Source organism: Trichomonas vaginalis, chromosome II (assembly GCF_026262505.1).
Source record: "Trichomonas vaginalis G3 chromosome II, whole genome shotgun sequence".
NCBI classification, from domain to species: domain Eukaryota; phylum Parabasalia; order Trichomonadida; family Trichomonadidae; genus Trichomonas; species Trichomonas vaginalis.
In genome coordinates, this window is record NC_067204.1 from 25,868,531 (window position 1) to 25,894,904 (window position 26,374).

General features: G+C 36.4%; 12 protein-coding genes and 5 pseudogenes across 17 annotated transcripts, besides 6 other annotated features; 6 read left to right on the forward strand and 11 right to left on the reverse strand.

Annotated features, from left to right (window-relative positions):
• Positions 1-163: part of a mobile genetic element that runs on past the window's edge.
• Positions 159-385: a mobile genetic element.
• Positions 386-904: a mobile genetic element.
• Positions 905-2,505: a mobile genetic element.
• A 2-nt stretch (positions 2,506-2,507) lies between these two features.
• Positions 2,508-2,544: a mobile genetic element.
• A 57-nt stretch (positions 2,545-2,601) lies between these two features.
• Positions 2,602-26,374: part of a mobile genetic element that runs on past the window's edge.
• On the forward strand, positions 4,441-4,683 carry TVAGG3_0610750 (serine threonine-protein phosphatase family; the record flags this gene model as incomplete). The annotated part of the gene is made up of 1 exon (XM_051240036.1): positions 4,441-4,683. The coding sequence occupies one exon, from the start codon at positions 4,441-4,443 to the stop codon at positions 4,681-4,683; it is 243 nt and encodes an 80-aa protein (XP_051097860.1).
• Positions 4,686-5,354, reverse strand: TVAGG3_0610760 (uncharacterized protein; the record flags this gene model as incomplete). Its single annotated transcript, XM_051240037.1, has 1 exon — positions 4,686-5,354. One exon carries the CDS (start codon positions 5,352-5,354, stop codon positions 4,686-4,688), a length of 669 nt encoding a protein of 222 aa, XP_051097861.1.
• TVAGG3_0610770 (uncharacterized protein) lies at positions 6,902-7,237 on the reverse strand (the record flags this gene model as incomplete). Its single annotated transcript, XM_051240038.1, has 1 exon — positions 6,902-7,237. One exon carries the CDS (start codon positions 7,235-7,237, stop codon positions 6,902-6,904), a length of 336 nt encoding a protein of 111 aa, XP_051097862.1.
• On the forward strand, positions 8,467-9,051 carry TVAGG3_0610780 (phage tail repeat-like family; the record flags this gene model as incomplete). Its single annotated transcript, XM_051240039.1, has 1 exon — positions 8,467-9,051. The coding sequence occupies one exon, from the start codon at positions 8,467-8,469 to the stop codon at positions 9,049-9,051; it is 585 nt and encodes a 194-aa protein (XP_051097863.1).
• On the forward strand, positions 9,097-9,733 carry TVAGG3_0610790 (uncharacterized protein; the record flags this gene model as incomplete). Its single annotated transcript, XM_051240040.1, has 1 exon — positions 9,097-9,733. A coding segment is annotated over one exon (637 nt), but the record flags the coding sequence as incomplete, so codon positions are not given.
• TVAGG3_0610800 (uncharacterized protein) lies at positions 11,733-12,413 on the reverse strand (the record flags this gene model as incomplete). Its single annotated transcript, XM_051240041.1, has 1 exon — positions 11,733-12,413. The coding sequence occupies one exon, from the start codon at positions 12,411-12,413 to the stop codon at positions 11,733-11,735; it is 681 nt and encodes a 226-aa protein (XP_051097865.1).
• On the forward strand, positions 14,070-14,647 carry TVAGG3_0610810 (annotated as a pseudogene). Its single transcript has one exon. A coding segment is annotated over exon 1 (578 nt).
• On the reverse strand, positions 14,676-14,875 carry TVAGG3_0610820 (uncharacterized protein; the record flags this gene model as incomplete). Its single annotated transcript, XM_051240042.1, has 1 exon — positions 14,676-14,875. A coding segment is annotated over one exon (200 nt), but the record flags the coding sequence as incomplete, so codon positions are not given.
• Positions 16,228-16,548, forward strand: TVAGG3_0610830 (organellar and viral DNA polymerase type B; the record flags this gene model as incomplete). The annotated part of the gene is made up of 1 exon (XM_001289468.1): positions 16,228-16,548. One exon carries the CDS (start codon positions 16,228-16,230, stop codon positions 16,546-16,548), a length of 321 nt encoding a protein of 106 aa, XP_001289469.1.
• On the reverse strand, positions 16,931-17,380 carry TVAGG3_0610840 (protein of unknown function, DUF4106 family; the record flags this gene model as incomplete). Its single annotated transcript, XM_001280083.2, has 1 exon — positions 16,931-17,380. The coding sequence occupies one exon, from the start codon at positions 17,378-17,380 to the stop codon at positions 16,931-16,933; it is 450 nt and encodes a 149-aa protein (XP_001280084.1).
• Positions 17,841-18,296, forward strand: TVAGG3_0610850 (annotated as a pseudogene). The gene has a single exon. A coding segment is annotated over exon 1 (456 nt).
• TVAGG3_0610860 lies at positions 18,765-19,853 on the reverse strand (annotated as a pseudogene). The gene has a single exon. A coding segment is annotated over exon 1 (1,089 nt).
• TVAGG3_0610870 (uncharacterized protein) lies at positions 20,038-20,710 on the reverse strand (the record flags this gene model as incomplete). Its single annotated transcript, XM_051240043.1, has 1 exon — positions 20,038-20,710. A coding segment is annotated over one exon (673 nt), but the record flags the coding sequence as incomplete, so codon positions are not given.
• TVAGG3_0610880 (protein of unknown function, DUF4106 family) lies at positions 20,832-21,368 on the reverse strand (the record flags this gene model as incomplete). Its single annotated transcript, XM_051240044.1, has 1 exon — positions 20,832-21,368. The coding sequence occupies one exon, from the start codon at positions 21,366-21,368 to the stop codon at positions 20,832-20,834; it is 537 nt and encodes a 178-aa protein (XP_051097868.1).
• TVAGG3_0610890 lies at positions 22,163-23,349 on the reverse strand (annotated as a pseudogene). The gene has a single exon. A coding segment is annotated over exon 1 (1,187 nt).
• Positions 23,382-23,834, reverse strand: TVAGG3_0610900 (protein of unknown function, DUF4106 family; the record flags this gene model as incomplete). The annotated part of the gene is made up of 1 exon (XM_051240045.1): positions 23,382-23,834. One exon carries the CDS (start codon positions 23,832-23,834, stop codon positions 23,382-23,384), a length of 453 nt encoding a protein of 150 aa, XP_051097869.1.
• Positions 24,688-25,870, reverse strand: TVAGG3_0610910 (annotated as a pseudogene). Its single transcript has one exon. A coding segment is annotated over exon 1 (1,183 nt).

The following is a 26,374-nucleotide window of genomic DNA, read 5'->3' on the forward strand; positions in this document are numbered from 1 at the left end:
GTGAAGTCATTTATGTGTCAGATGGTTTTGTAAATATTTAAGGTTAAGTTGGTGTTATGGTTGTGTTGTAAAATATACGTTACCGGTTTCGTAAAGTGTCAAAACCGCTAAGTGGTGTACGGAGGCGCGCAGTGCCACAGTACACAACTTAGTCTTACTAACTAATATTTCAATTGATTGATTGCAGTTTGTTTCATAGTCATGTGAATACAAGTATGATCTTTAGGTATTTCAAGCGTTTTGTTGACTTCTTGTGTTGCATTAAGTGGACTTCCGTGATTCATGAGAAATTTTTTAATCCAAGCACGGTAAGTACCACTTGTAGGTGTATTTTTATGTTGTGGTGGTGGTCCTGAGTGAATATGAGTTAAGTTTGCAGATTTAAGGGTGGCTTCCGACCAAATTATCACTTTTTACCCCAAGTGAGAAAATTTCGTAATTTATAACCAAGTTTTTTAAAATCTATATTTAATAAAGATTCTATTTTTCTTATTAAATTTCAAAAATGAGGGGGTTCGGAATCGTCCACAAATTGCCGAAAGGGTTTTTGCCAGTTTTGAATCCGCTTATTTTTATCGACCAAAATTATAATAAATATAATTTTCGATAAGTATTCTACCCAAATGATTCTTCAAAAAATTATTTTTCGGATTTTATTCCGTAAAAAAACGTTACAGAAAACGCCTAGAAAATTTCGAATTTTCCCTAAAAAATTCAGTGCAGGTCGATTTAAGAGATTTTTCAAAAATAATCATATCAGTAGATAGGGTATAATATAGAGGAGCTTTATGAATAACTCAAAATCTGGGAAACTCAATATTCAACGAGAAAAACGCTTAACGAATCTCACTTTTGGTGTAAACATCACAAAAAATTGAGATAGCTTTCTGGTCGGAAGCCTCCCTTAAAAATGTAATTGTCGAAATTTTTAATAAATTTAAAGCCTGCTGGGCAGCCTTCGTATTCGCATCGGTGGTAAATTAATACTCCTGTTCCAATTGATAGTTTTTGTGGGTCTTTGACAAATCTTATGTTACCATGCAGCTCTGCAGCTATAACAAAACGAGAATATTCTAAATATCCTATGGCTTGATCAACCTCGCATGGAGGATCGGGTGGAGGATGTTTCATTGAGCAGCAAAAAGGAAAAATAAAATTGAAAACTCACATTGAAAAAATAACGGTTTAATAGAAAATATTTTTTTTTCTTCTGAAAAAGAATTATCTTTGAGTATCTAAATTGGGACAAAGGATAAAGAATAGATAACTAGTACTTAATATATGATACATGTACACGAAATGGAAGAATGTGTACTAAAAGAAAGAGAAATTTTAGCTTAATATTTTACATACGAATCAATTATCTTTGGTTAAAAGGTAGAATTGTTGGCTATGTATTCATGATCAGTACATCATAGCCAACAATTCCTTATACAAAATTCAAAAACTTGGGTGCAATCAGAACTGATTGCACCCAAGTTTTTGAACTTTCTTGAGGGAATTAAAGGGTGAGAGATTTATAGTCTATCTATATATCTCCCACCCTCTAATTCCCTCCCTGACAGCGGGAAACTTTGTCTGAATGTTAAACTATTCAGACAAAGTTTCCCACTGTTTGCGAAGGAATTGTTGGCTATGATGTACTGATTCATGATCAGTACATCATAGCCAACAATTCCTTATATAAAGTTCAAAAACTTGGGTGCAATCAGTTCTGATTGCACCCAAGTTTTTGAACTTTCTTGAGGGAATGGAAGAGTAAGAGATATACATTATGAATATATACCTCTTACCCTTCCATTCCCTCTCTGACAGCGGGAAACTTTGTCTGAATGTTAAACTATTCAGACAAAGTTTCCCGCTGTCAGCGAAAGAATTGTTCCATCTGGTGCATAGAGTGTGAATCTATGCACCAAATGGAGCAAGTCCCTCGCGAAATTGCCAAAACTTGCGTCGCATTTCAAAGATTGCGACCCAAATTTTGGCGATTTCTAGTAGAGATGGAGTATTTTGAGTCACTGACCTATATGCAGTGGCTCAAAGGGCTCCATCTCTACTTTGAAGCAAGGAAACTTTCCTCGAAATTTTGATAATTTGAAGAAAGTTTTCAAGCAATTAACAAAGGATTACTCGCTATGAGGTAAAAATTCTAGATTTTCACCTCATAGCGAGAGCTTCCCTTTCATTGCTTGAAAACTTTCCCCAGCTTCAAAATTGGGGAAAGGGCTGTAAAGTCGACTCCGATACCAGCAGGTACCAGAGTATTTAAAAGAGAAGCCCTCGTACGAGTTTCTATGAAGACCTTCTCATTCAAGAAGATCTTAATAGAAAATCGTACGAGGGCATTGGAAACTCGCGTCTGGTACATGTTGGTACCAGAGTGTTTGAGATTTGAAGACTCTGGTACTAACATGTACCAGAATTTATGATGAATTTAAGATGGACCATTATAAAATGGTAGCGGTTTGTTTCAAAAAATTTTAGATGAGATTTGCATAGATATAGTGTAATAAACAGAAATTCATCAAAAGTGACAGCTCTCAATTTTTTGACATTTGTAATTTCTAAATTGAATGAGAAAAATGAAATAATACTAAGCATAAAAAAAAAAAAAAAAAAAAAAAAAAAGGTAGTGGGGCTTCCAGGCACTTCGTGCCTTCTAGCCCCGAAGATGTTTAGTATAAATGAAGTTTAGAGGACATACATGACTGTGAGTTTTATTTACGACAAGATAGAATATGAGAGAGGTCCTATAAACCGGACAAGTAAGGGTCATATAAACATCTGTCATTTTACTCAGAATTTTATACAGAATTCAATAAAAATATATTTTAGGGTAGATGGTTAGATCTAACCTCTTTTCTAACCTCATTTCTACCCATATGTCCTTACTGAAAAAGTATGTGTTCCATCTGTCATTTTACTCAGAATTTTATACAGAATTCAATAAAAATATATTTTAGGGTAGATGGTTAGATCTAACCTCTTTTCTAACCTCATTTCTACCCATATGTCCTTACTGAGAAAGTGTCATATAAACATCTGTCAAAAGCCGCTTTTCTGTCACTTTTCAGGAAAAAAACATTTTTATTAAATATAAAATGAATTTCACAAAACCACCGTTACCCTTCTTTGGAAATAAGAGTAGATGTAAAGATATTCTATTGAGAGAACTTAAGAAACTACCGAATGGTCTAACATTTGTAGATTTGTTCGGTGGAAGTTTCTATATATCCCATTTGTGCCATACTGTATTTCCTGACTCAAAGATTATATGCAATGACTTCGACAACTATATGAACCGTCTCAAACATATACCAGACACAAATAAAATATTGAGTGAGTTGAAAGAAAAGATACCTATAGGTAAGATGGAACGTATACCATTAGATAAGAAAAATACTGTCAGAGAGGTTTTGAAAAAAGCAGAATATATAGACTGGGATAGTATATCTGCTAGACTATTATATAGTGGTGCTATAAGAGTTCATGACATTGAAACACTTATGTCAAAAGTTTTATATCTTAACTATACAAATGTTTTCAAAGAGGACATAGAAAAATATATTGAGGGTATAGAGTTTGTGAGATGTCATTGGACAGATTTGTATGAAAAATATAAAGACAAGGAAAATGTTTTCTTTATAGTGGACCCGCCGTTCTATAACACATGGGATTTTCAATACCAAGTAGACTGGACTTTGAGAGACTCTTTAGAAACTTTAGACGTTTTACATAACCATCCATGCTTTTACTTTACATCCGATAAAAGTGGTTTGGAAACCGTTATGAGATGGTTAGAGGACATACATGACTATGAGTTTAGATACGATAAGATAGAATATGAGAGAGGTCCTATAAACCGGAGAAAGTGTCATAACAAAGAAATTTTATTGGTAAGTAAATGTGGTTTGAAATAGGACTACTTGTTTTAGGTTTTTTCCATTGTGTCATTTACTTATTTGACGTGGCAGAAAGATATAGAGAATATGAAGATGAACCAATACCAGCAAATGTTCAGCATATGTACTCGTAAGAGATATTTTTATCTAATATTAAATGGACGCACAGAACTTAGCGAATGCACAGCAACCTGGACAACCAAACCCAGAGAATATTCCAAATGAAGTTAGAATACAAACTGCAATGGCAAACTATGGTCAAGTGCCAACAGATGTACAAATGCAAACTGCCATGTCAAATGACGCTGCGTTAGGTTTGCCACCATGGTATGCAAATATGAGATGGAAAGAGTTTTATACAAACCCCGAAGTGGGATATAAACAACTCTATGCAGATGACGCGAACACAGGAGTTGACCCAGAGTATGTTTTCTACCAGAGGAGAAATAGAATGTATGAGCTCCAGTTAAAGAATGCTATGGAACTCAGAAGGAAACGTAAGAGACTAGGTGGACATTAGATTTTTACATATAGTAAAATGGGTTTCTTCAGTAGTATTGGAAACTTCTTTCGAAATGTTGGAAGAGGTATATGGAATGGAATAAAAACCGTAGGAAAAGGAATTTGGAACGGAGTCAAAAATATTGGCAAAAGAGTAGGTCAGTTCGTTGGTATTATACCTAAAGACCCTGAACCAGAAGAACAAGCTCCTGTTATACAACAGCCTGAACCTGCACCACAGTCTAGTTGGCAACCAAATCCAACACCTCAACCGTATTAAAATTATATTTTTACCGTTCGATAGTAGTTGTATATGAAACTAAGTTCTAAGTAAAACGCATGGTATAATGGAACTATTCTCTTTCTTCCATCTGTTGTAAACCATACTTGAAAGTCTGAAATACTTCCACTCGGCGGTTCATATAGCTTTGTAGGTTTTTCGTAAAAGTCATTTGCCAAGCATAAAAAAGAGTTTTGTGCACCAGAAAATGAAGCATGAACTATAATAGCATCTGAGTCGAAAACATTTTCATATGTTCCATTAGGGTTTTCGACTTCATAAAAGTTCGGGTGTACTGGATATTCTGCAGGCTGATTTAACATCCTCAAAAATCTATACCATGCCAAGTTGTTATATTTTGTAGAAATATAAACGTCTTCTCCAAGGTCTTCTATTCTATTGATTTTAACAGTTGCATTTTTCCTGTCATATATAATATCGAGATGGTACTCTCCTTCGTCAATGTTGTACTGTTTTGCATATTCGATATAGATGTCGTTTATTTTTTCTTGAAAAGCTTGAAGAGTTGTTTCTAAGTTTACAAGCAAATTCACTTGTAAAAGTTTTCCCTGTTCAAATTTCTCATACGTACGTTTTTCTTTGTTATAGTATCGAACTTCAAAACCGACTGTAAATGGGAAACCATGTATGGCTTCTGAAATGAACTTCATTCTACGAAAGCCAACAGCTTTTGTGACGGATGGGTCTCTTAACCATCTTAAGGGGTAGTCAAAACGATAGCCTTCATGCTTTACGGTCTCTGTCTCAAACTTTTGACCGACATTCGTAAAAAGTTCATCTAATGGTTTAGTTGTAGCAACTCTTGAATTTTCTTTTTCTATTGAAAGCATATTTTATCTAGAATAAAAATGTCAAATGAAACAGCGTCTATGAGAGAAATACAACACAACCGACAACTCATTTTGCAAGCTCTAAATAAGAACACAACAAACTTTTCAAACTATTCTAAGATATCTGAGTCATTGAAAGAAGGAAACTTAAAACTGACGATAAACCCATTGACAGACGAGTTTCTGTTTCAAGACAGTAAGAACCATACTGTTTGTATAAATCCAACAAAAAGAACTTTAAACGAGAAACCTATAGATGAACTTCTTTTGAAAGCAGATATTGACAACAAAGCTGACAAAGAGTATGTAGACGATGCAATAGCAAAAGAAGAAGAAAGAGCTAACAAAGCTTATGCAACGAAAGAACATACTCATCCTGAACTAGCGGACAAAACATATGTTGACAATAAAATGTCAAGTGAAGTGACAAGAGCTGACAAAGAATATTCTAAAAAGACTCATACACATACCATTGCAAATATTACAAACTTACAAGAAACCTTAAACAGGAAAAGTGACGTTGGACATACACATACATCTTCTGAAATAACAGACTTAAACGTTAGCCTTGAAAAGAAGGCAGATAAGAACCATACACACGATTTCTTCGCAACTGTTGGTATAGAAAATATTGCAGGAACGGTTGAAGAACCTGATGGAACTGGTGGGGATGTATTAAATTGGAAACCTCCTAACTTTCCACAAGGTTTAACATCGGATGAAGACATAACGACGATGAGATACATTAGATGTAGAAATGTCTATGTCATGGAGGATGAAAACAAAGTTAAATTCACTGCTCAAGATTTATATGACAACAAAGCTTACAAAACATATGTTAACGATGAGTTAGATAAAAAAGCTGACAAAACATATGTTAACGATGAGTTAGATAAGAAAGCTGACAAAACAGAGCTTCAAACGTTAAAGACAGAAATACTTCAAACAGTATATCCTATAAGTTCTATTTACACGTCAATGAACTCTACCAGACCAGAAGTAGTACTTGGTCTCGGAACTTGGACTCAAATAGTCGACAGGTTTTTGTATTGTGCAAACTCTTCAAAGGAAACAGGTGGGAGTAAAACGATTTCAGGTGAAAACCTACCTGCACACAGTCACTACGTAGATTTAAGTACATCTCAAGCAGGTTGGCATAAGCATAGATTTTGGGATTGGTCAGCAATGAAAAAAGGTAAAGGATATGATGTTAAAGACAACGTTCAGTTTGCTATAAATTGTTTCTGGGGTAGCACACAGGGAGAAGGAAACCATACACATCGCGTTTCAGGGTATACGCAAACAACGGGACAAAGTAAAGACTACATGCCACCTTACATGACAGTTTACGCATGGTATAGAAATGCTTAGTCGTCATTTTCAACTTCTTTAGCATATTCGTCAGGAGTTGTCTTATATTTGTTAGGAACTGTCTTTGAAAGTATACCACCTTGAACCTTAACAAGTTTGAAACGAGGTCTGACAATAGTAGTTTTATCTTCTGCTTGCAGTGTGTACATTTTGCCATGTTTGCCTAAAACTTCATAATATTCTCTTGTATACTTTCTTCTATTTTTACGAACACGAAGGTGAGTACCTGTCGGGTTCCCATTGTTGTCATAGTCAATAGTATTTTCATATGGGTCGCGTTTAGGTATTTCTATTTTTACTTTGTCACCTTTCTTAAGTTTGAAGCCTGGCATTCTTTCTTGTTTGTCTCTTTTGACTAAACTATTAAATATATAGTCTTTCTCTAAGTCGGGGTTGTTTTTCATTTCTTCGGGGGAGTGGTTTCCCAAACCTTTTGTTTACGGTTATTGTAAATATTTAAAACTTGTCTCATCTTTGCCATGGAGAAATGTCTATATTTGTCGTCATATGACATTTCATTTGCTTCACCACCTTGTGGTTGGTTTAAGTCTCTTAAGATTTTTATACAACTGTCAATGACACAAGAGCAGAATGGTTTTGGTCGACAATGAAATATTGGTTTACATTTTTTGAACGCAGATAGTTTTTAATATCGTCTGATTTGAAAGAACTTTCACAGTCAGATGTCAGTTTTGTTGGATGGTATTTGTCAACGAATATTGTCAAAGCAGTTTTCACATCTAAAATATTTTTGGACCATAATGGTATGGCTTCACAGTATCTTGTGTTTTGACCAACAAATATTAGCCAGTATGGAGGTCCATCTTCTCTATACCTCGGAATGTTTCCAAGATATCCATAAACAAGCATTTGGTGTTGAACTAAAGATTTTTACCATGAGTGCTTTCTTTGTCGCTTTAGAAACATAGGGGTCCTTGTTTGAATTCGTCATTTTTATCCTATAAGAAATGGGTTTATTTGGCGCATTAGCAGGAGTTGCATCCAGATTTTTGCCCGCAGTGGGAACAATAGCCAGAGTGTATTTGGAGTTGGAAGGAAGATTTTGAGTACATTAGGTATACTTAAAGAGAAAGCACAACCTATTATACAAACTGTACAGAAAGGTTGGGATGTAGCACGAGATGCAACAAATCTTATTCCAAATCCTGAAACAAGAGGAAAAGTTCAAGGATGGATGGACAATGTAGGAAGACAAGCAGGAAACTACTATAACAAAGCAAATGACTACTATAACCAAGCAGGGCACTATATGGACCAAGGTGAAAGATTCTTTAACAGAGGATATAACCATGCACAAACAGTGGGTAAACAACAACCAACCGCAACCGCCTCAAACGTGGGGAATGTAAATTTTTTTACTGAGATGAAATGAACAATACAGCATTGAGACAAATGGGCTCAAGATGGATTTGTCGGCTTCCAGCAGTTACACAACGTGTTTGTCAAGTTCTTCCTATACCTCAGGAAGTTTTAGACCGACTTAAAAAACAACAACAACCAGTTGAAAACAAACCAAACTAAAATTTTTTACTGAGATGAAATGACCGAAGAAGTTGAAACGGTAGATTTGACACCACAAACAAAAAGTTCAGAACCATTGTCAAAACCTGTCAAAGAACTTACAGATGAAGAGAAAAATTCAATAATAGAAAGTGCCAGGTCTGGAAATACAAACCCTAACTACAAAGTCACTTTTCATAGAAATGGAACGGCTAGTATCTCAAAAAAGAAACAGACTCTCACAAATAAAATATTGAAGTCTGAAGGAGCTTTCGAGACAACAGATGGAAAAGTTTATTTCACTGACCAACAGTTCATTATAGAACATCTCATTGACTTAGAGTCGAAATATTCTAAACTTTACAACAAACACAAAAAGTTGAAAGGAAAACAAAAACAGATGGCATATGATATTTATGAAGATGTTGACGACACAACTGTTCCTGCAGGTGGGGAAAAGTCAGAGGAACCGAAAAGTGACGAAAAACCGATAGAAGAAGAAAAACCAAAAACTGAAGATAAACCAAAACCAAAGTTTAGTTTCCAAACTAAACCAAGTCAACCTTCATTAGCTGGAATGGGTTGGCGTCAAAGACTTATGGCAGCAGGCGGTTATGTTAAGTAAAGAAAAAAATATTTTTTTATTTTTATAAAAATGCCCCCATATAGAATGGATAGAAGGTCTGCTAGAATAAAAGCAGAGTTGCAAAGATATGGTTGGAGAGTTTCGAAGAAGTTTAAATATAGGAAGGGAAGACCCATAAAAGTCTATGACAAACTGGCTGGTCTGACCTATGAAATGGACCTGGAAACAGCACGCACAAATTATCCAAACAGACTAGAGAGGTTAGAAGAAGAACGTCTTATGAACATGCCTTTCGATGTTAGTGAACCTCAAGTTGAAGGACACGACGGCTTTGCCAGATTCTACTGGAAACATGACGAACAATTGCATCCTTTGAGAAGGAAAAAAGGAAAAGGTGAAGACGCACATGCTCCCATGGAAAGAACAAGATATGCATATGAAAAGTATCGTGAAGTTAGAAGTCAAATTACATCTGGTCGAACCTTTACAGTAAACTTTGACGAAGGAAAGAACAAAGAAGGCTTCATGGGAGTACTTGCTGCCATACAAGACGGAAATAAGAAAGGATACAATCTCAGACTAACCGTAACAGATTTAGATGGTCACATTTACTATGCGCATGGCAATGAACAAACAGCCGCACAACTTCTTGACGCTTTCAAGACTACAAAGAGAGAACAAATGGTTGACTCCGACTCAGACATTTTGAATGCGATTGAAGGGATTGCAAGTGTGAAGTTCGAATGGTACCAACCTAACCCTCAAGCAGTCAGACAACATGCTGGTATTTCCCGTTCATAAACAAGTCTGACATTAACTTAACCAGGTATGGAATTTACAATTCAATTGAAACAATTGTCAATGAACCTTGTATTCTTACATGTCTCAGGAACTCTGGTCTTGTTTCAGAAGAGAAAATGAAGTATCTTGAGTCATGTGTGAAGACAAGGTACATGCTCAGAGGTCAATTGGCTAAAATTGCACCGTTGGCAAATGTGAATATCCGAGTCAACATTCCGACTGAGAAAGGTTCTTCACATGACGACTATGTTGTTGACAAAGACTTACCATGGTTGAAGATTGTAATTGTCCACAACCACTTCATGTTGAACGAAAGTCTTACAAACCCATTGTTCGGAAAAGGCAAGTGCAACATTGTCAGAGCTGTTAACATTCTTTTCGAGAAAGGTTTGTTGGAACCAATTCCAGATGACAAGCTGACAGAAAGTTTTGTACCAAAAGACGAAACAAACTTTTCACTGTTAGCAAGACCAAAAGTTGTTCCAGACAAAGTTCTAGTACAAAAGAAGTACACAGTTCCAAAAGGAGTTGGATTGTCGGATACCAACCTGAACCAGAAGAACTTCCAATGAGGTTGCAAGAACTTCAAGATGCTATAAACAAACTCCCATTGAGACATCCAATTGACGTCAAATTGTATTGGAGAGCATCTGAGTTAGGTCAGAAGGTTTTATATGAAACAGGTTGCTTCGACGATGTTTATGAGATAACAGGAGAAGTTTCTCAGAAGATAAGAGACTCGCTTGAATTTCCACGAACTGGACCGATTGGATGCGACAAGTTCGACTCATACGAAAAAATATACTATGTTGACCTTAACGCTGCGTACATGAGGTTCGTCCAATATATCCCGACTGGAATTCCAAACGAAGATGGTGAGTTCCCAGGAAGGAACTATACAGTTGGAAAAGTCATACAACAACTGTATGATATTAGGAAAGCTTCAAACCCCAAACTTGCAATGACATTAAAATTGCTTATGAATTCGACATGGGGGTATTCCATTAAAAAACCTCAAGAGATGAAGAGTAAACATTATGAGAAGGTCGACAACTTTGTTGAAAGGTTTTCTCCTTTTGTTTTGAAATACGAATTTACCGAAGGTGAAAGTGGCTTAGTAACCACATTAAAACCTATTGTCGAACATTGGTCTTACCCTCAGTTCGCAAAAGCAGTCCTTGACGAGTACAACAAATTCTTCTCCGAAGTCAAATCCAAAGTCAAGGTTTACTATGAGAACATCGACGCACTCATGACGAACGAAGAAGGCTATAACAAACTCATTGAAATGGGAATGGTCGGTGAAAAGATGGGTCAATTCAAATTGGACAAAATTTTCACCGAAGTTCATGTCCTCTCCAAGCGTAAGTACTGGGGTGTTAAAGAAGACGGCACAGAAATAAAACATTGCATGAAATAAAAAATTTTTATATTCCTTCCTAGCTAATTTCCGTTTAATTTCATGGTCGCCTCGAGTCTTTGAATCGGACAGGTCGAGTTACACCATTCTTGGTCTCAAAACTCAATATAAACCTGTTTGTCTGTATTTTTCGTCGACTATGGCACGAGACACGAACATTGACCAAACGGACAAAAAGTGTCATTTCGGATGGTCACGCAGCCAATCGCATTCGAGCACTTCGAAGAAGCCTTACGTTCCAAGGGAAGGGTGTCTGGTGCAAGGCAGAGGTTCATGAGACTCTACGAGCAGTACATCCTCAATGCCTGGGAGGACAAATCGTCCTTGGATTGGCAATTCTACCAACTCCTCTGGGACGACCTCCTACGCAACTGGGATGACGAAAGAGTTCAATTCAGAGGTCAGGAACTAATTTTGGCAAATGACCATTAATTTAAGCCGCTTACGCAACTAAAACTTAAATTTACTTGGGGTTTCCCCCTAAATAAAATTTTTTTACTCAAACCACTCGAGTTCTCCTTACGGTTGTTGAGCTTGTCACCGTCAATGTGTCTGACCTTCGTCTTCTTGTTTGGATTTGGAACCCATTGCATACCGACAAGCCTTCCCATGGAAATTGTACCGTAAATTTCGAAGGGTAAGGGTCAAGTGTCCAAGTTTGAGGACTGGGGTAAGAACCTTGCCTGTCGCCTTGTTGCGGATTTTGTATGGGTAGGGTTGGAAATTTCGTAAGCGTCATCGGCAACAAGGGTTGCCAAACTTCCTCTTCTTCGTGTTTCTCTTCTTCCTCTTCTTCCTCTTCTTCCTCTTCTTTGATAATACCTTCTTCAATTTGGTACTCACGAAGTACGGTGTTGCATGTTCTGTCCTTTCCGAGTACCTTCCAGATGGCGTCTATCTCTTCGAAGAAACGGTAGATGAGTCTGGCAAGGTCTCGGTTCTCTCTCGCGTAAATGCGCAAGGTTTCCGCTAAATCGTTCAGGACTTTCTCATTGGAAGCTTGGTTCATGAGGAACTCACCTTTAAGTCCCTTCATCTCTTCCATAAGACTACTTTGGAGAGTCTTAACGGTGTTTGTCAGATGAGCTTTCAAATGCATAATTTGAATTTGAACTGGGCGCTTGTCTGCAACCTTGAAAGGACATCTGCTATTGTTCGGCTTCGGTGCTTGTTCGGACATCGAAAAAATGAAGTGGTTTGAGAATGACGGTTTTACTTCAAAAAGCTTGTTATGACGGTTAAGTCATACAACAGTTTAAAATAATATCTTGTTCTTCTTCTGAACGTTTGTTCTCTTCCGATAAAAGTTTCGAACATGAGAACAAAAACGTTTTTGAGATTGCGGAAGAGTTCAGGCAAAACGTTCATATTCTGGATATGTTGGGAGCAGTTCGAAACATCTGAGCTGACTTTCGGACAAAATTGGGACAATGTCAGAAAAATTCATCTTGGTCGGACTGCTTGAAGGAAGTCCCTTACATGTAAGTAGCTCTGGTAAAGTCTTCTCATTTCTGCTAACTTTTGAAGTATAGCTTCGTAGTTTAGAAGTTTTAATTTTAATTGTCTTATTCCACTCTTTACTTCTAAACGGTAAGTATCCATGAGTCAAGAGTAGCTTTGGTAGCTTTAAGTGGAGCTATCTGTTCCTTGACTTGTGCAATTTTGGTTGCAATTGTGGTTTGAGCTCCTTCAAGTTCGCCGTCTATGTCGTTCTCAACGTCTTCAAGCATGGCTTGAAACTCTTCATCGGTCCATTGAGATTGGTGTGGAACGAATTTAACTTGCTTCATTCAAAAAATGAAAAAAATGTTTTTACTCAAAGCGTGCCATGTATATGGCTATAAGAAACTTACCAGAAGGCTTCTTCTTCACATGAGACTCTGTAACTTGAGTGTTGGTGTTGGAGTTCTTGGGGGAGGTGGCTCTGAAATTTCAAATCTCTCTCGAGCGCAACAACAGATGTCAGAATAACATTCCCCACTGTCCTTCTTGCACCATAAACTGTGTATTGACCAAACTTGCATTTACAGGAAGACCGGTCAATACAAGGTTCACAGTTGAAATAGTTGTACACAAACCTGTTGAGTACGAGTGTGAGTAAAAACATAAAAAAAGTGAAGTGAAAATGAGATGTTTACTGAACTGGTTGGATGTCGCCTTCACAGGTTATGTAGAACGGCTGACCCGAGAAGTGAAGGAGACCCTTGAGAATTTGGTTCATTCTTGGGAAAGGGTTCTCTCTGTTTGGAAGTTGTATCCAAGGACGCTTGGCAAAGAACTTGAGAAGAGCTTCCTTCTTTGCTTGCTTTATGTCGTCGTAGGCTGTCCCGTCTGGTATTTGAATTGGAATTCCAGTCGAAGTCTCGAGATTCAAGGCAGCCCTTCCCGTTATCCAACAGTTAACAAGCTTGCCTTTTACATTCTGCCTGAGGAAGTCTTTAACAAGCTCGTTAATTTCAATTAGGTAAATTGCCTCGTCGGTAGGTTCGACCTCGACCATTGCTACTGTCAGTAAAAGTACTGCTACTGTCAGAAAAAGTACTGCTACTGTCAGAAAAAGTACTGCTACTGTCAGTAAAAGTACTGCTACTGTCAGTAAAAGTACTGCTACTGTCAGTAAAAGTACTGCTAGTTGCAGTAAAAAGGAAAATTTGAGAGGGTTTTCGACGATAAAGTACTGCTACTGTCAGAAAAAGTACTGCTACTGTCAGTAAAAGTACTGCTACTGTCAGAAAAAGTACTGCTACTGTCAGTAAAAGTACTGCTACTGTCAGTAGCAGTACTGCTAGTAGCAGAGATTTTTATCGTTGTGGTCCGACGGTTAAGCCACAAACGAATGTCCGACGTCCCACCAACCGAGCCCATTCCCAAGCCAGAGGAACCTAAAGAACCACAACAGTCTCCTCAGCAACCTCAGTTCCAGCAAGTACCTCCGATTTACTACCAATTTCCACCTCAAGGTTACTACCCACCACAAGGCTTCCCGAACTACCCTCCTCAGCCTATGCCTTACTTCCCCAACCCTTGGATGTTCCAGCAAGCTCCACCCCAGCAATTCCAATCTCAATCTCAATCGAAGAGAGACCAAGACTTCGAAGAAGGTCTGAACCGTTTACGCAAAGATTATGCCACAGCCCCTATGGAAGACGACAGGCTTTCAGTCTCTTCCCTCAAATCGACCGATTCGACTCGTACCACAGATTCGGTTCGTGACCGTGAAGACTACCTCAAGCAGTCTGAGAGACTCTTCATCCTACAACATTTACAGTTGGAGCTCTCAAGAACATGCGCAATTACGAAGGTCAGACACCAGCTGGAGACCGCAAAACAGACGTACTCGCAAGAGCAGTCCAACTGGTCAAGACAAAGACTGAGATAGTCGACTTCATTCTTGCAGCTTGCCCATACAAGTAAAAAAATAAACAATTACGAGTTAAACTTTTTACTTTTCTTTTCTGAGTTGTTTAGAGCTGGTTTCTCTTGTAGGAGCCTTTCGTACTCTTCCATGGTCATGTAATTGCGAATTTGGTACGCAATTCCAGGTTCGTTGTTTTTGAACCTTACGTATGTAACGCTTCCATCTTCCTCAGGGAAGTAAGCTGCTAACATCTGACCAAGTTTTCTCGGTGACTCGGAGCTCATTAAAAATGTCACTTTTTAAACGTTAAGTTTTTAGTCTTATTTTACCCTTTGTTTACCCTTTGTTTACCCTTTGTTTGTCAAGGTAGTATTGGAGTGCAATTTCTCCAAATTCTCTGTGTCGGAGTTCTTCAGCATTTTCCAAGGTGTACCTGGAGAACTCAAAGAAGTTGTCAAGAAGATACTGCCATGCTGCTCTTCTGAGTTCGTCGGTATTTTGGAAGTGTTGCACCTTCGAGTCTTCGGACATGAAAAAAATGACACTTTTTCTATTAAACCGTTTTGGCATTTCTCATGAGTGAGTATAGTTCTGCCGAACCATTGGAAGAGAAGAAGTACTCTTGCTGGCAAAAGACAAAAATAGTTGCCTTAGTTGTCATTGCAATTGTACTCGTAATTGAATTCATTGTACTTCTCTTCACGTACATAAAACTCAAGGACGGTATGCTTTAAGAAGCTACCATCTTACTAAGACTAAACACTTAGATTTTTCAAGCTTGACTTTTTACAATTTGAATTTTACACCCAAAAATATATTTTAGGGTAGAAGGTTAGATCTAACCTGTTTTCTAACCTCTTTTCTACCCTCTTGAATTTGTCATGAGTTTTATACAGAATTCGGCAAAAATATATTTTAGGGTAGAAGGTTAGATCTAACCTGTTTTCTAACCTCTTTTCTACCCTCTTGAATTTGTCATGAGTTTTCCCGAAATAAAAAATAAAGTTGGTTTTTTTAAAAAAATATTTTTTTATTTTTATTGTAAGAACATGTTAGCAACAACAGCACCAAACTCGTTAGTCATGAACCCAACTTCAATGTTAGTAGAGATGAAAAGCTTCATTCCTTCTTCATATACTTTCGAAGAAATCCAGAAGATAAAGCAAGAACTTCTCCAAGGAGATTTAATGTAGTGCAAAAGATGAAACAGATGAAGAATATCTTTATGAAATGCAGGATATTATTGACCATCTACCTAAACTTCCTGAAATCCAACAACAAAAGCTTACTATTCCAGAATTCGATGAAATAGAAGTCAAAGCAACTGACTCAGTAGAAATAAAGAAGTTCATACGAAAGGTTAAATGAGTTTCTTGGATTTCATTGCAACCACAAGGTCATGGACAAAGATTGCGATATGGTATATAAGAACATCTCTGACATATACAAATCTGGGGAGTTTAAGACCTACGACAACTTTGTTTCGTTAGTTGCTGAATGTGTATGGCAGATAAGAGATAAAGATAGAAGAGGTAAGATATGGAATGAACAGATAAAACCCGCAACTTTTGAGTTAAAGAGAGCAATTGACGCCTTAGTCATACTAGCAGGTAAGGTTTCAGAATATAACGCAAAAATGAACCCACAATGTTCTAAATGTAAAGCAGCAATGAGGAAATATAACTACTCCGTCAAAGAGATAGAACGTATGCGAAACGACTATGCAGATTTAAAGAAAGAAGCAGAAAAGCCAGCAGAAGATAAAATGGACATGTTAGAATTTCTGAACAAAAACTATCCAACAGCTGACGATTTCCTTCTTTCAGATGTCAAGAAGAAATATAAAGAAACTTTCGGCATTGTGAAAACATTCGATATCCTTCGTGAAGAAATCGAAGCCACAAAATTGTTTAGAATTTCACGAATTCACAATGTTTACCATGTAAAACGCTTATAAAATAACTGGGGTAGAAAAGAGGTTAGAAAACAGGTTAGATCTAACCATCTACCCTAAAATATATTTTTATTGAATTCTGAGTAAAATTCTGAGTAAAATATATTTTAGGGCTTGTGTCAAACCGTTGAGTTTTCACAAAATTTAAAAAATAACGTTTACCATGTGAAACGTTTATAAAATAACTGGGGTAGAAATGAGGGTAGAAAACGGGGTAGATATACCCTTCTACCCTAAAATATATTTTTGCTGAAAAATGACCAAATTTCATGAAATTTCTCTAGACCGACTTTTACAGGGGTAGCCAAAACTCTATGAAAATCGTGAAAAATAAGAGAGTATTTTGACAACTTCAAACAAGTAGAGTAGATGAACTCTTTATTTTTCAAGCTTGACTTTTTACAATTTGAACTTTGTTCGCGTAGATGTGAATTCTGAAAGAAGTATGAGGGTCTTGTATGACTTTGTACTTCTCCCATAGTTCATGTCTGTCAAACTTACCTGCCATGGACTCTTTCATAAGTTCCATGAAATCGTCTTCGGACAATCCAGGGAAAAGTATGATATCAGTAAGTATTCTTTTAACATCCTTACTTAAACTCTTTGCTGTCTGTACACAAATGACAACTGAGATGTTAAAGTGTCTGAGCTTCTTAAGAATTCGACACATATCTTGTTCTCTGTTCTTTAACAAAGGATGAGAAGCAAAGTCATCTAAGATAAGAAGACATCTATGAGGGTAAGTCTTCCAATCGTAAGATTGCAATTTCTTCGAAATGTATTCTATCTCTTTCTGTTTGTTTCTGAAGTGTTTCTTCTCTAATATTCTCTGCATTTCCTCATTTGGGTCTTTAAACTTCGAATTGACATACTCATTTATAGCATTGTACTTCAAAACTCTTCTTTGGTACTTCTTTATCCAATCTAACAACTCAGAGTCTTTTATACATACTAACTTAGACTTTTATAATATCTTTGAACGAATTGACGGTTTGGTCAAATTGACCAGAAGTACTACAAATGACTACTAACTCATAGAATGGGTTCTTCTCATCTAGTTCTTGTTGTTGTGCAGCCATTTTAAGATAAGTGAAAGTCTTACCCGACCCAGGTGGTGCAATTAGACCTGTTATACCATTCTGAGCAAATAAGAACTTGTCATGTATGGGTTTTATCTGAGCATTTTCTAACTTCCTCTTGTTCTTGTTTAAAACATTCTCAAATTTCTTGTCAATGTCAGCAAACTTTTTTTCTAACATATTTTTAGAAAAATTAAAATTTTTATCTTTTAGAAAATGTCTAGCGATTTCGCTATCTATATTCGAGACAAGCTTTTCGACAGCAAAACATCTGTCGACCATAAAATCTTACATAGTGTAAACAAGAAAGGTGAATTTGTTCTAAAGTTCTGTTTCTGGGAATATGACAAGAACCATAAAACATTACAGAGCAGTCTTAAAATTTGTCAATGACAGACTTGTTGACAGAGATGACGCCGATTGGAAAGATGAAGTCCAACAAAAGTTCTTAGAATGCAAAGAAGACACATGCGCTGTTCTTGAAGATGAAATAGAAAACAGAATAGAAGAGCTATTAAAGGACAAAGAACTTTTACATAAATATGGTTCTGAGAAATTTGACATAACTCCACCAGAGAAGAAGAAGAAGAAGAGAGAAAAGAAAGAAAAGAAAGTAGAAGAAGAGAAAAAGAACCTGAACCAGTTCCAGAGAAAAAGAAATTTGACATGTAAAAATAAAATTTTATTTTTAGAACATTTCTGGGTCAATGTCAATGTTCTCTTCCTCTTTAGGAGCAAACACTGGCTTAGACTCTAAAATCTTTTTACCCAATTTACCTTGAACTTCAACTATCTTAGACTCATAATATTCATAGTCGTCTGCTTTCTTTGGTTCATAAGGTATAACAAGTTTGTATGCTTTGCCTTCTTTAAGGTTTGAAAACCTTCTGTCAAAATTTTCTTTGACTGCTAACAAACCTTCTATGTCTAAGTCTTCAAATTTCGCACCATTTTTAGTCACAATAGCAAACTTAACTGGTTCGATGTTCCAAACTTTGCAATGAGACTTTTCAAAATGGTAGAAGTAAACATTCAAATAAGCGAATGGGTCTAGTTCTTCTTTAAGTCTGACATGTACTTGTTGACTGAGATGAATTTCGTCATCTTTTCTATCGGATAAAAAAATATTTTTTTTAAAATTTACTCAGAAAAATTTTTCTTTGTATATACGCCGTTCTGAACATCTAAAAGACTTTTGACATTTGCCAAGAATGTTCGTTTAGAAGCTGCCATATAACCATATTCTTGACAATATTGTTTATACGAATCGTACAATGACCTTTCATCTAAACACTCAAAGTTAGTCTCATCTATAAACAGTTCATATACACTCTTGTTTGCTTCTAACAATGTTTGTCTTTCTTCGGTATGTGGAATTTGTCTTGGATTGAACTTTGAAATATCTAATGTCATGAAATATGAGAACAAGTGGTTGTAAAAGTTAGGTGTCAAAGTTTCTGCTAAGTCGTCAAAATATTCTGTATCTTGCATATGAGAATCTGACGTTCTGACAACTACATATCTTCTGTCAGAACTTTCTAACTTCATCGGAACAACATTGTTTGAAACCATGATGAAATTTGCAACATTTTCACAAACTCTTTGGTCTTTATATTTTCTTTCAACAACTCCAACTTTGTCTGTTATAAGACTCTTCAAAGCATCTGAGTTTAAAACCTTTGTTGTATCTATACTTTGAAGTTCGTTACATACTATAAGTTTCATATTCTCTATTGAAGAGTTAAATTTACCGCAGATGTTTTCTAAGTTTGTCATATTAGGGTTCGAATAGCCCTCTAACAGTTTGCATAAATATCTGTAAAGAAAGTGTTCTTACCAGTTCCTTGTTTTCCAATTATAATGAGAGCAGTTTCATTTTTAGCACTTGGATGTTGTAAGATGTTTGCAAACCAACATAAGATATACTCATAGACTCTTTCGTTTCCATTGCATATAATTTCTTTGACATGGTCTAACCAAGCTTCTATAACATTTTCTTTCCATTCTACTTGTTCGTATTTATATCCAGTGAAGATAGAATAGAAGTTTGGAGATGGTGTATAGAACTTTATACCACGAACTGAAAAATCTTCTAACTTTGACAATAAGATATCCCAAGCATCTAACATCTTCATACCAACTTGTACGACTTTTATTTTCTTAAGTTTCTGTCTACATTCTTGTTCTGAAACTATTGTTGCTCTTGGTTTGTTAAAGACAACATCCCATTCTTTCATGACATAACATTCTGGGGCAGAGTCAACATAAATGACTAAACGTTTCAAATTCTCGACTGCTTTGTTATAGTCTCTAAATGGACACATATTTCTGAAGCTTGGAAGTCATAAAAATCTGAAACGTCTATTCTGTACATTTTTATAAAAATAAAAAAAATATTTTTTTTATTCTTGACTTTGTTGTTCTTGCATTTGTTGCATTTGTTGTTCTTGAGCTATTTGTTGTTGAAGTTGTTCTTGTAGTACAATACTTTCACCAGTTGCATCTTCCAATTCGAAACTTTCTGCCGTCATTGACAAATACATAGGACATAAAAGTTTTACAGGAACAAAGTTTGCGTCAACTAAGGTTAAGTTTATGTTTGCTAAAGTGTTTGAGTTTACTAAAGCTGAAAACTCTGCATTCGAATGAACAATAGGCAAACCAGCAGAGAAAGTGTTGTTTATACGCATGAGTATCTTTTGGTCATAGTAGTTTCTGTCGACATTCGAATAGCACTTTGAACCTAAGTTTGAAACAATATATAAAATAGGTGTACTTAAAGTCAATGGAACAGACAAACCTTGTATGACACCTTTTCCTGTTATAGGAAACTGTTGGTAGTAAAAACCAGATATAAGTTTTGTATTATAGCTCATATCGTTTATAGTAAACTCAGTCGGACATCCAAACATAATGAAACCTGCTCTAGTTGCAGCACATGTTACATCCGTCCTTAAAGTATTAAATAAGTCAACAAAACCTGTTGGTGGTATATCTGAGTAAGTATCTTCAAAGAAGTATTTTTTACCATTCACAACAACAAAGTCTTCTGGTGTCAAAAGAGCAAAACAGGCTTTAGTCGTCATCGTGTTTAAGGTTAGTTTACAATATCGTCCTTGAGGACTTTGTAAGTTTGTTGTTATAGAATTATATGACTCAGGGTTTTTAGTCGTAATAGTATAAACCACTATGTCTTCTGCCATTTACTTAGCAAGTAAATTTTAATGAAATGTTGTGGTCGTCAAATATTTTTATGACGTCTGGGAAACTATATTTTAAGTTCAACGTTTCACCTCCTTTCATAACGTATATCTTGTCAATGACATTATATGAAACACCACAGCAAGCAATGTCGGGTTCTATTTCTTTGATGTTTATATCGTCTGCCTCTGTCAAAAGTTTCAATAGTTCTTTCAAAACTTCATGAGGTGCGATGACATATGAGTTCACTTTTACAGGGTTGTGTTCGACCAAGTTTAACATTATACCCAAAGCTTGACAAATCTTCTCCTGAGTTTTAAGTTTGTCTTTAAGTTGTTGGTAGTCGTTTCGAATATCTGCAACAGAACTTAAGTCTCTGCTAACTTCAGGATATGTTGGTTGTTCTTTTACAGGAACTATTGTTATACCATCTTCGTCTTCGTATGGTTTCCCCACTTCAACATCTCTTTCTTTGACATTGACAACAACACTTTGACTGTTTGTTTGAGTTGGTGAATTTAACTTCACATCTGCCACCGCCATTAAACCTTTTGAAACACTTACGCTTCTATTTTTCGGAAATGACATTTTACTTAGAATAAAAAGATGGACGTATTTGAGTATCTCTTCGAATTGAAGCAAAACAAAGTTTACACACACAAACAATACAAGTTCATTGACAGAATAGTTCTTTATACAAACAATGGAAAATGTTATAGAATAGCAGTCTTTGCTGAACCAAAATATTTTCATAAAGCAAAGAAAGTTGGTATAACCGAGATGGTGAAAGTTCTTGAAGCAGACAAAAATATAACAACAAAACTGACCGATATTTCTAAAGGTAAGTTTTAATACAATATTATATCAAAACTGGCGTACTGTCAATATTTGACGGAGAGAAGTCAGTTCAAGAACAACTTACTGACCTGCTGCCAAAATCTGCTCGATGGAAGCTGTCGTTATGCCAATCTGAGGAGCCCCAGCAGGTTTCATCGAACGAATCTTCAAAAGAGCATCTTCCGTGAAAAGTGCTATTGGTTTTGTAAACTTCTTTGCTTTCAATTCATCTGGACCGTCTCTGTCACCAGTATATTGTATTTGAACTGTACCAACAGTTGAAATACCACCCATAAAGTCTTCTGAGTCAGCAAATGGAATGCCAAGCCAAAAGTTTGAACGGTCTCCATTTGTATATTGAGTTTTTTGACTCCTGTATGAGTCCATACTTTCACATATGGCATAATAGAACTTTGCATTTCAGGGTTAATGGTTGTTGTGAAGTTGTTGTTAAAGTTCATAGCATCTAATGTCAAGTTGTATGACCTCATATCCTCAACTGTAGAATATTCTTCTCTTGGATAATATTTGCCATCTATGTTTATATGGTATTTAATACCAGGGTTGTAGAAGCAAGAATAGTCATTTATAGTTCGTCTGAACAGTACAAACATAGTATCTGCATGTTTCATTGCAGTTGTTAAAGCAATATCTGTTCTTGCACCTGGGTCAGCACTTTGGTTTCCAACTTCACCTGCAAAGTCTTTGACAGATATTTGGTGTATAGGGAACATAAGTGGAACTGCAATATATTTGGCAGCTAAAGCATTTGAAATATCTGGGTCCAACATATAGACTGCAAGTCTGCTTTCTATTCTCTTGCATTCAAACTTTTCGCATGTGAACTTAACTGGGTCCCAAGCATCTCCAGCAGCATTGAAATAATAGTTTACTTCAGTGTTGAGGTTTGAGAAACCAAAGTCTAAGTCAACTTTGTTTTGCAAAAGTCGGCGAATGACATTTTATTTGTTCCCACTACTTCTGTAAGAGTGAATGGGTCTTGTGTTGGTGCAATGACTAAGTTATTTTTGCTTGGAGTAAGTTCGATAGAAATTTTTCCTGCCCAGTTTGGCAAGTATCTTAAAAACCTGAAGATGAGGAAAGATGACAAAGGAACTCTAAGTTTCAGTTTTACTTTGGTTACTGCTGCTGCAGTTTGTCCAGAAAGGTTAACATAAACTCCTGGAACGTTAGGGTCAAGTCTTCTTATTTTCTCAATAGTTGCATACTGGTCTGTTTGTTCTCTAGCTTGTGGTTGTACTGAGTTTCTCAAAGCGAACCATTCATAGTTTGCCCATGTTACTGTTTGAACTAAGTCAGAGTTAGAATATATCTTATATCCCATGAAAACTTCTGGAGCATATTGGTATCCGACATAGAAAATTCCATTGCAACCTTTCTTGTCAGACAACTTGGCAGAAGGTTTTATTTCAATGTCTTGTTCCACGTATAAGAAAGAGTTGTCAATAGAAATTATATGAAACCTGTCGCAAGCAATATCTACTGTTGTTGAAGAACCTTCTCCAAACTCACCTACGTTTCCATAAGAAACAGCAGTTGTATATTCGTAAGTTCCAGGAACTATTTCTGACCTTCTAATGGCATTGTCGCATTCGTTATACCATTCGGAAACATTTCCATTCATAGCATCCAAAACTGTTGGCGTTATATTCTGAGCGGCGTACATTTCATATGAGTAAAAATATAGAATAGTTGGATTTATATGTCATAATAGAACCCACGTGGACCAAGCTTTACTTTCTTCCTGACTGAGTTTTTAACTCTTCTTTTTCCTTCATTGCCCTCTGCTTGAAGTTGTTGCATCTTTGCATTATGTTCATCTAGTATGTTGCAAATTTCCCATGTCCTTTTTGCCTTTTGGCTCTGGTCGCCCATCTCAGGTAACCTATATCCTAGAAAGAGTTTGTCATAGTCTGTATTTGAGTCTTCGCGTATTGTTTGCATGACTCTTTCCTGAGTTTCCGGTTCAAGCTCTTCAAACAGTGCCTGTCCATATGGAATAAGCTCGTTTCCAAATATATGTTTTTGTAGCCATTCTGGTTTTCTTTCCATGTTACCAACTATATCTTTTGTGAATGGGAAAGCTTTTACCCAATCTTTCAGTCTTGCGTCGTTTATTTCTGTAGTTGGTTTTATTTTGTCAAGGAACATGTTTTTCAATACTAACATTTCATTTGGTACTGTCCATTTGAGTTTTCTTAAATATTCATCCCTTCTCGTTCATTGTCTGCAAAGTAAGTTTTTATGACATTTTGTAAACTTTCGTTTGCAAGGTCATGTACAATAGGTTCTCTTCCTTCTCCTCCCTAACTTTCTTTCTAAACTCTTCACCAAATATACCATCTCTATGGTTCTGTGTAGTTCTTTGAGATAAATGTTCTAGAACGTCAGGTGTTATATTTCCATCAGCCATGTTCATTTCATACTGGTCCAAAATATCTGCATGTTTCATATCTTTCAATGGCATTAAAGCCGCGCTTAAAATACCAGCTATATCTGTTCACCATTGACTTCCATTGCGTCTACAACTTCTTGGAATTGTGGTTGTAAGTTTATGAACCACCTATCCGGATTAGCTTTATGACCCCATCTCATTGTAGTTCCATCGTCTGCAGAAACAAAAGTAGGTTTGTTTCCATCTTGGTTAGGTTCTGAATGAACTTTAAACAATGTTTCATTTCTATATGTTTTCTTGAAATTTAACCTTTTATTTTCACCGAGTTCATCCGAAGATTGAACGTTAAATGCTCGTAAGTAAAAAGGGTTGTTGTATTTGTGTACATTTTTTTCAGTTCTTCCATTCTATGCTGAATATTTTCATCTGGTGTTGGAGTCTTTTGTATGTCGGCAAACATTTTTCGATATTCTTCTACTATGTCAGCCGAATTTTTTTTAGACTCTTGGAAATATTCCATATTCTCCGCATACTCTTGTTGAGGGTCAAGATTTTTCGGCTGTTCCAAATCTTCATCTAGTTCTGTGAAGTTAGTTTCCAAAGGAGGACTTGTTCGTTTCCTTCAGGCTCTTCTAGCTGTTGTTGCTGAACTATTTCTTCCATGTCTGGTTGTATCTGAACTTCTTCCTGTGGAGTTTCTTGTACCTCATCTGCTGGCATTTCATATATTCCGAGACCGTTTTCAACAATTTCCCTATCTACGTCATCCGCATTCATAAGCTTTTGTTCTTTCGTTCCGTCTCTATTTTTTACGCGTTTCATGACGAAAGTTGAATTGTCATTTAGCTCTGACATCAAATATCTCGGAGTAAATTCATCCATGTCATTTGGATGATATGCTATTAAATCATATCCCTTAGCGAGCTTGTATTTTCCAGGTTTGAGATTATATCCGTTTTGGTGCTGAGCCATAAAGCTAAATAGGTTCGGGTCAGTATTTCCATCCTTGAACTTTCCAATAGCTTCTTTATATCTGTCACTAAAGTCAACAGTATCTGGGAAACCACACTCTTCTTTAAGCATTTTTAAGAATTCTTGGTTTCCTTGTTCTCTACTTCTTTTATGTCCTTGCTCTGTTTGTGGTTGTTGTTGTGCAGGGTTTTGAACTGTTGGTTGCTGTGCTGGTTGTTGTGTTGGTTGTTGTGCTGGTTGTTGTGTTGTTGTGTTGGTTTTGGTGCATGCCTGTGTCTGTGTCCATGTGACGATGTAAATGTTTAGGTAGTCCTGGTGCAGGTGCTTCTCTTGGAGGGTTTGGTGGTATATAAGTTCCACCAGCTGGCACATATGTTCCATCTGCAGCGTAATGTCCTACCTGACTTTTCGTTTTTAAGAAAGCATTTACTAGGTCTGTTTTGGTCTGTTGTAACTCTTTTTCTTGACTTTTCACAACAGTTGCTCTAACGGCGTCATAGGCACTTTGAACTGCCTGTCTCGTTGCTGCATCTGTTATTTTCGTCATATTTTGTGCTACTTCTTTTAACTCTTTGTCGAAACCTTCAGACTTCAGTTTCTTTCCAGATGAGAAGTCGTTCACTTGTTTCACCTTACTATGAAGAGCTTCGAAGGCGTTCTTAAAGTCAGCATTTGTTAAAGCTTCATTTGAACTGTCTTCATCCGCTTGTATTTTTGTCCTTATTGACCCTATGAGTTGGGCTGCTTTAGCGTTGGCTTGGGCATCTAACCAGTCATTGTTAGCTTTTATATATTCTGCGCTTTTCATTGCCTTTTGCATAGCCGCGTCGTTATTTTTACTTTCTTGTGCTAAGTTTTCATACTGTACGGTTTGGTTTTGCAACTGTAAAAGTTTTTCTGCCTTTACATTTGCTTCAACTTCTTTTTTATACTCATCGCTATCCATATATGTCTTCAGGGCTTTTTGTTTTATCTCTTCATCTTTCAGTATTTTATATTGAGTAGTATGGTTTTTCAAATTTATGACATCTTGTTCCATTTTTGCTACTTCTGCTGCTTTTTCTGACACTTTTTTCGCATATTCCTCTGTACTTAGTTCTTTCAGTTGTTCTTCTTTCTTCTTTTTCTCTACGTTTAACTCATTGAGTTTCTTTGTGTGTCTGTCATATTCTAGTTTCTTTTCGTTTTCACTTATTTGCTTCTGTATGTCTATGTTTGACTTTTTGACATCTGTTATTTGATTTTTGAGTGAACTCAAATTCATTTGACTTTGAGGGTTATAGCTGTTCCGTCTGCAGCTCCACCATAGCCTGCCATTTTCGCT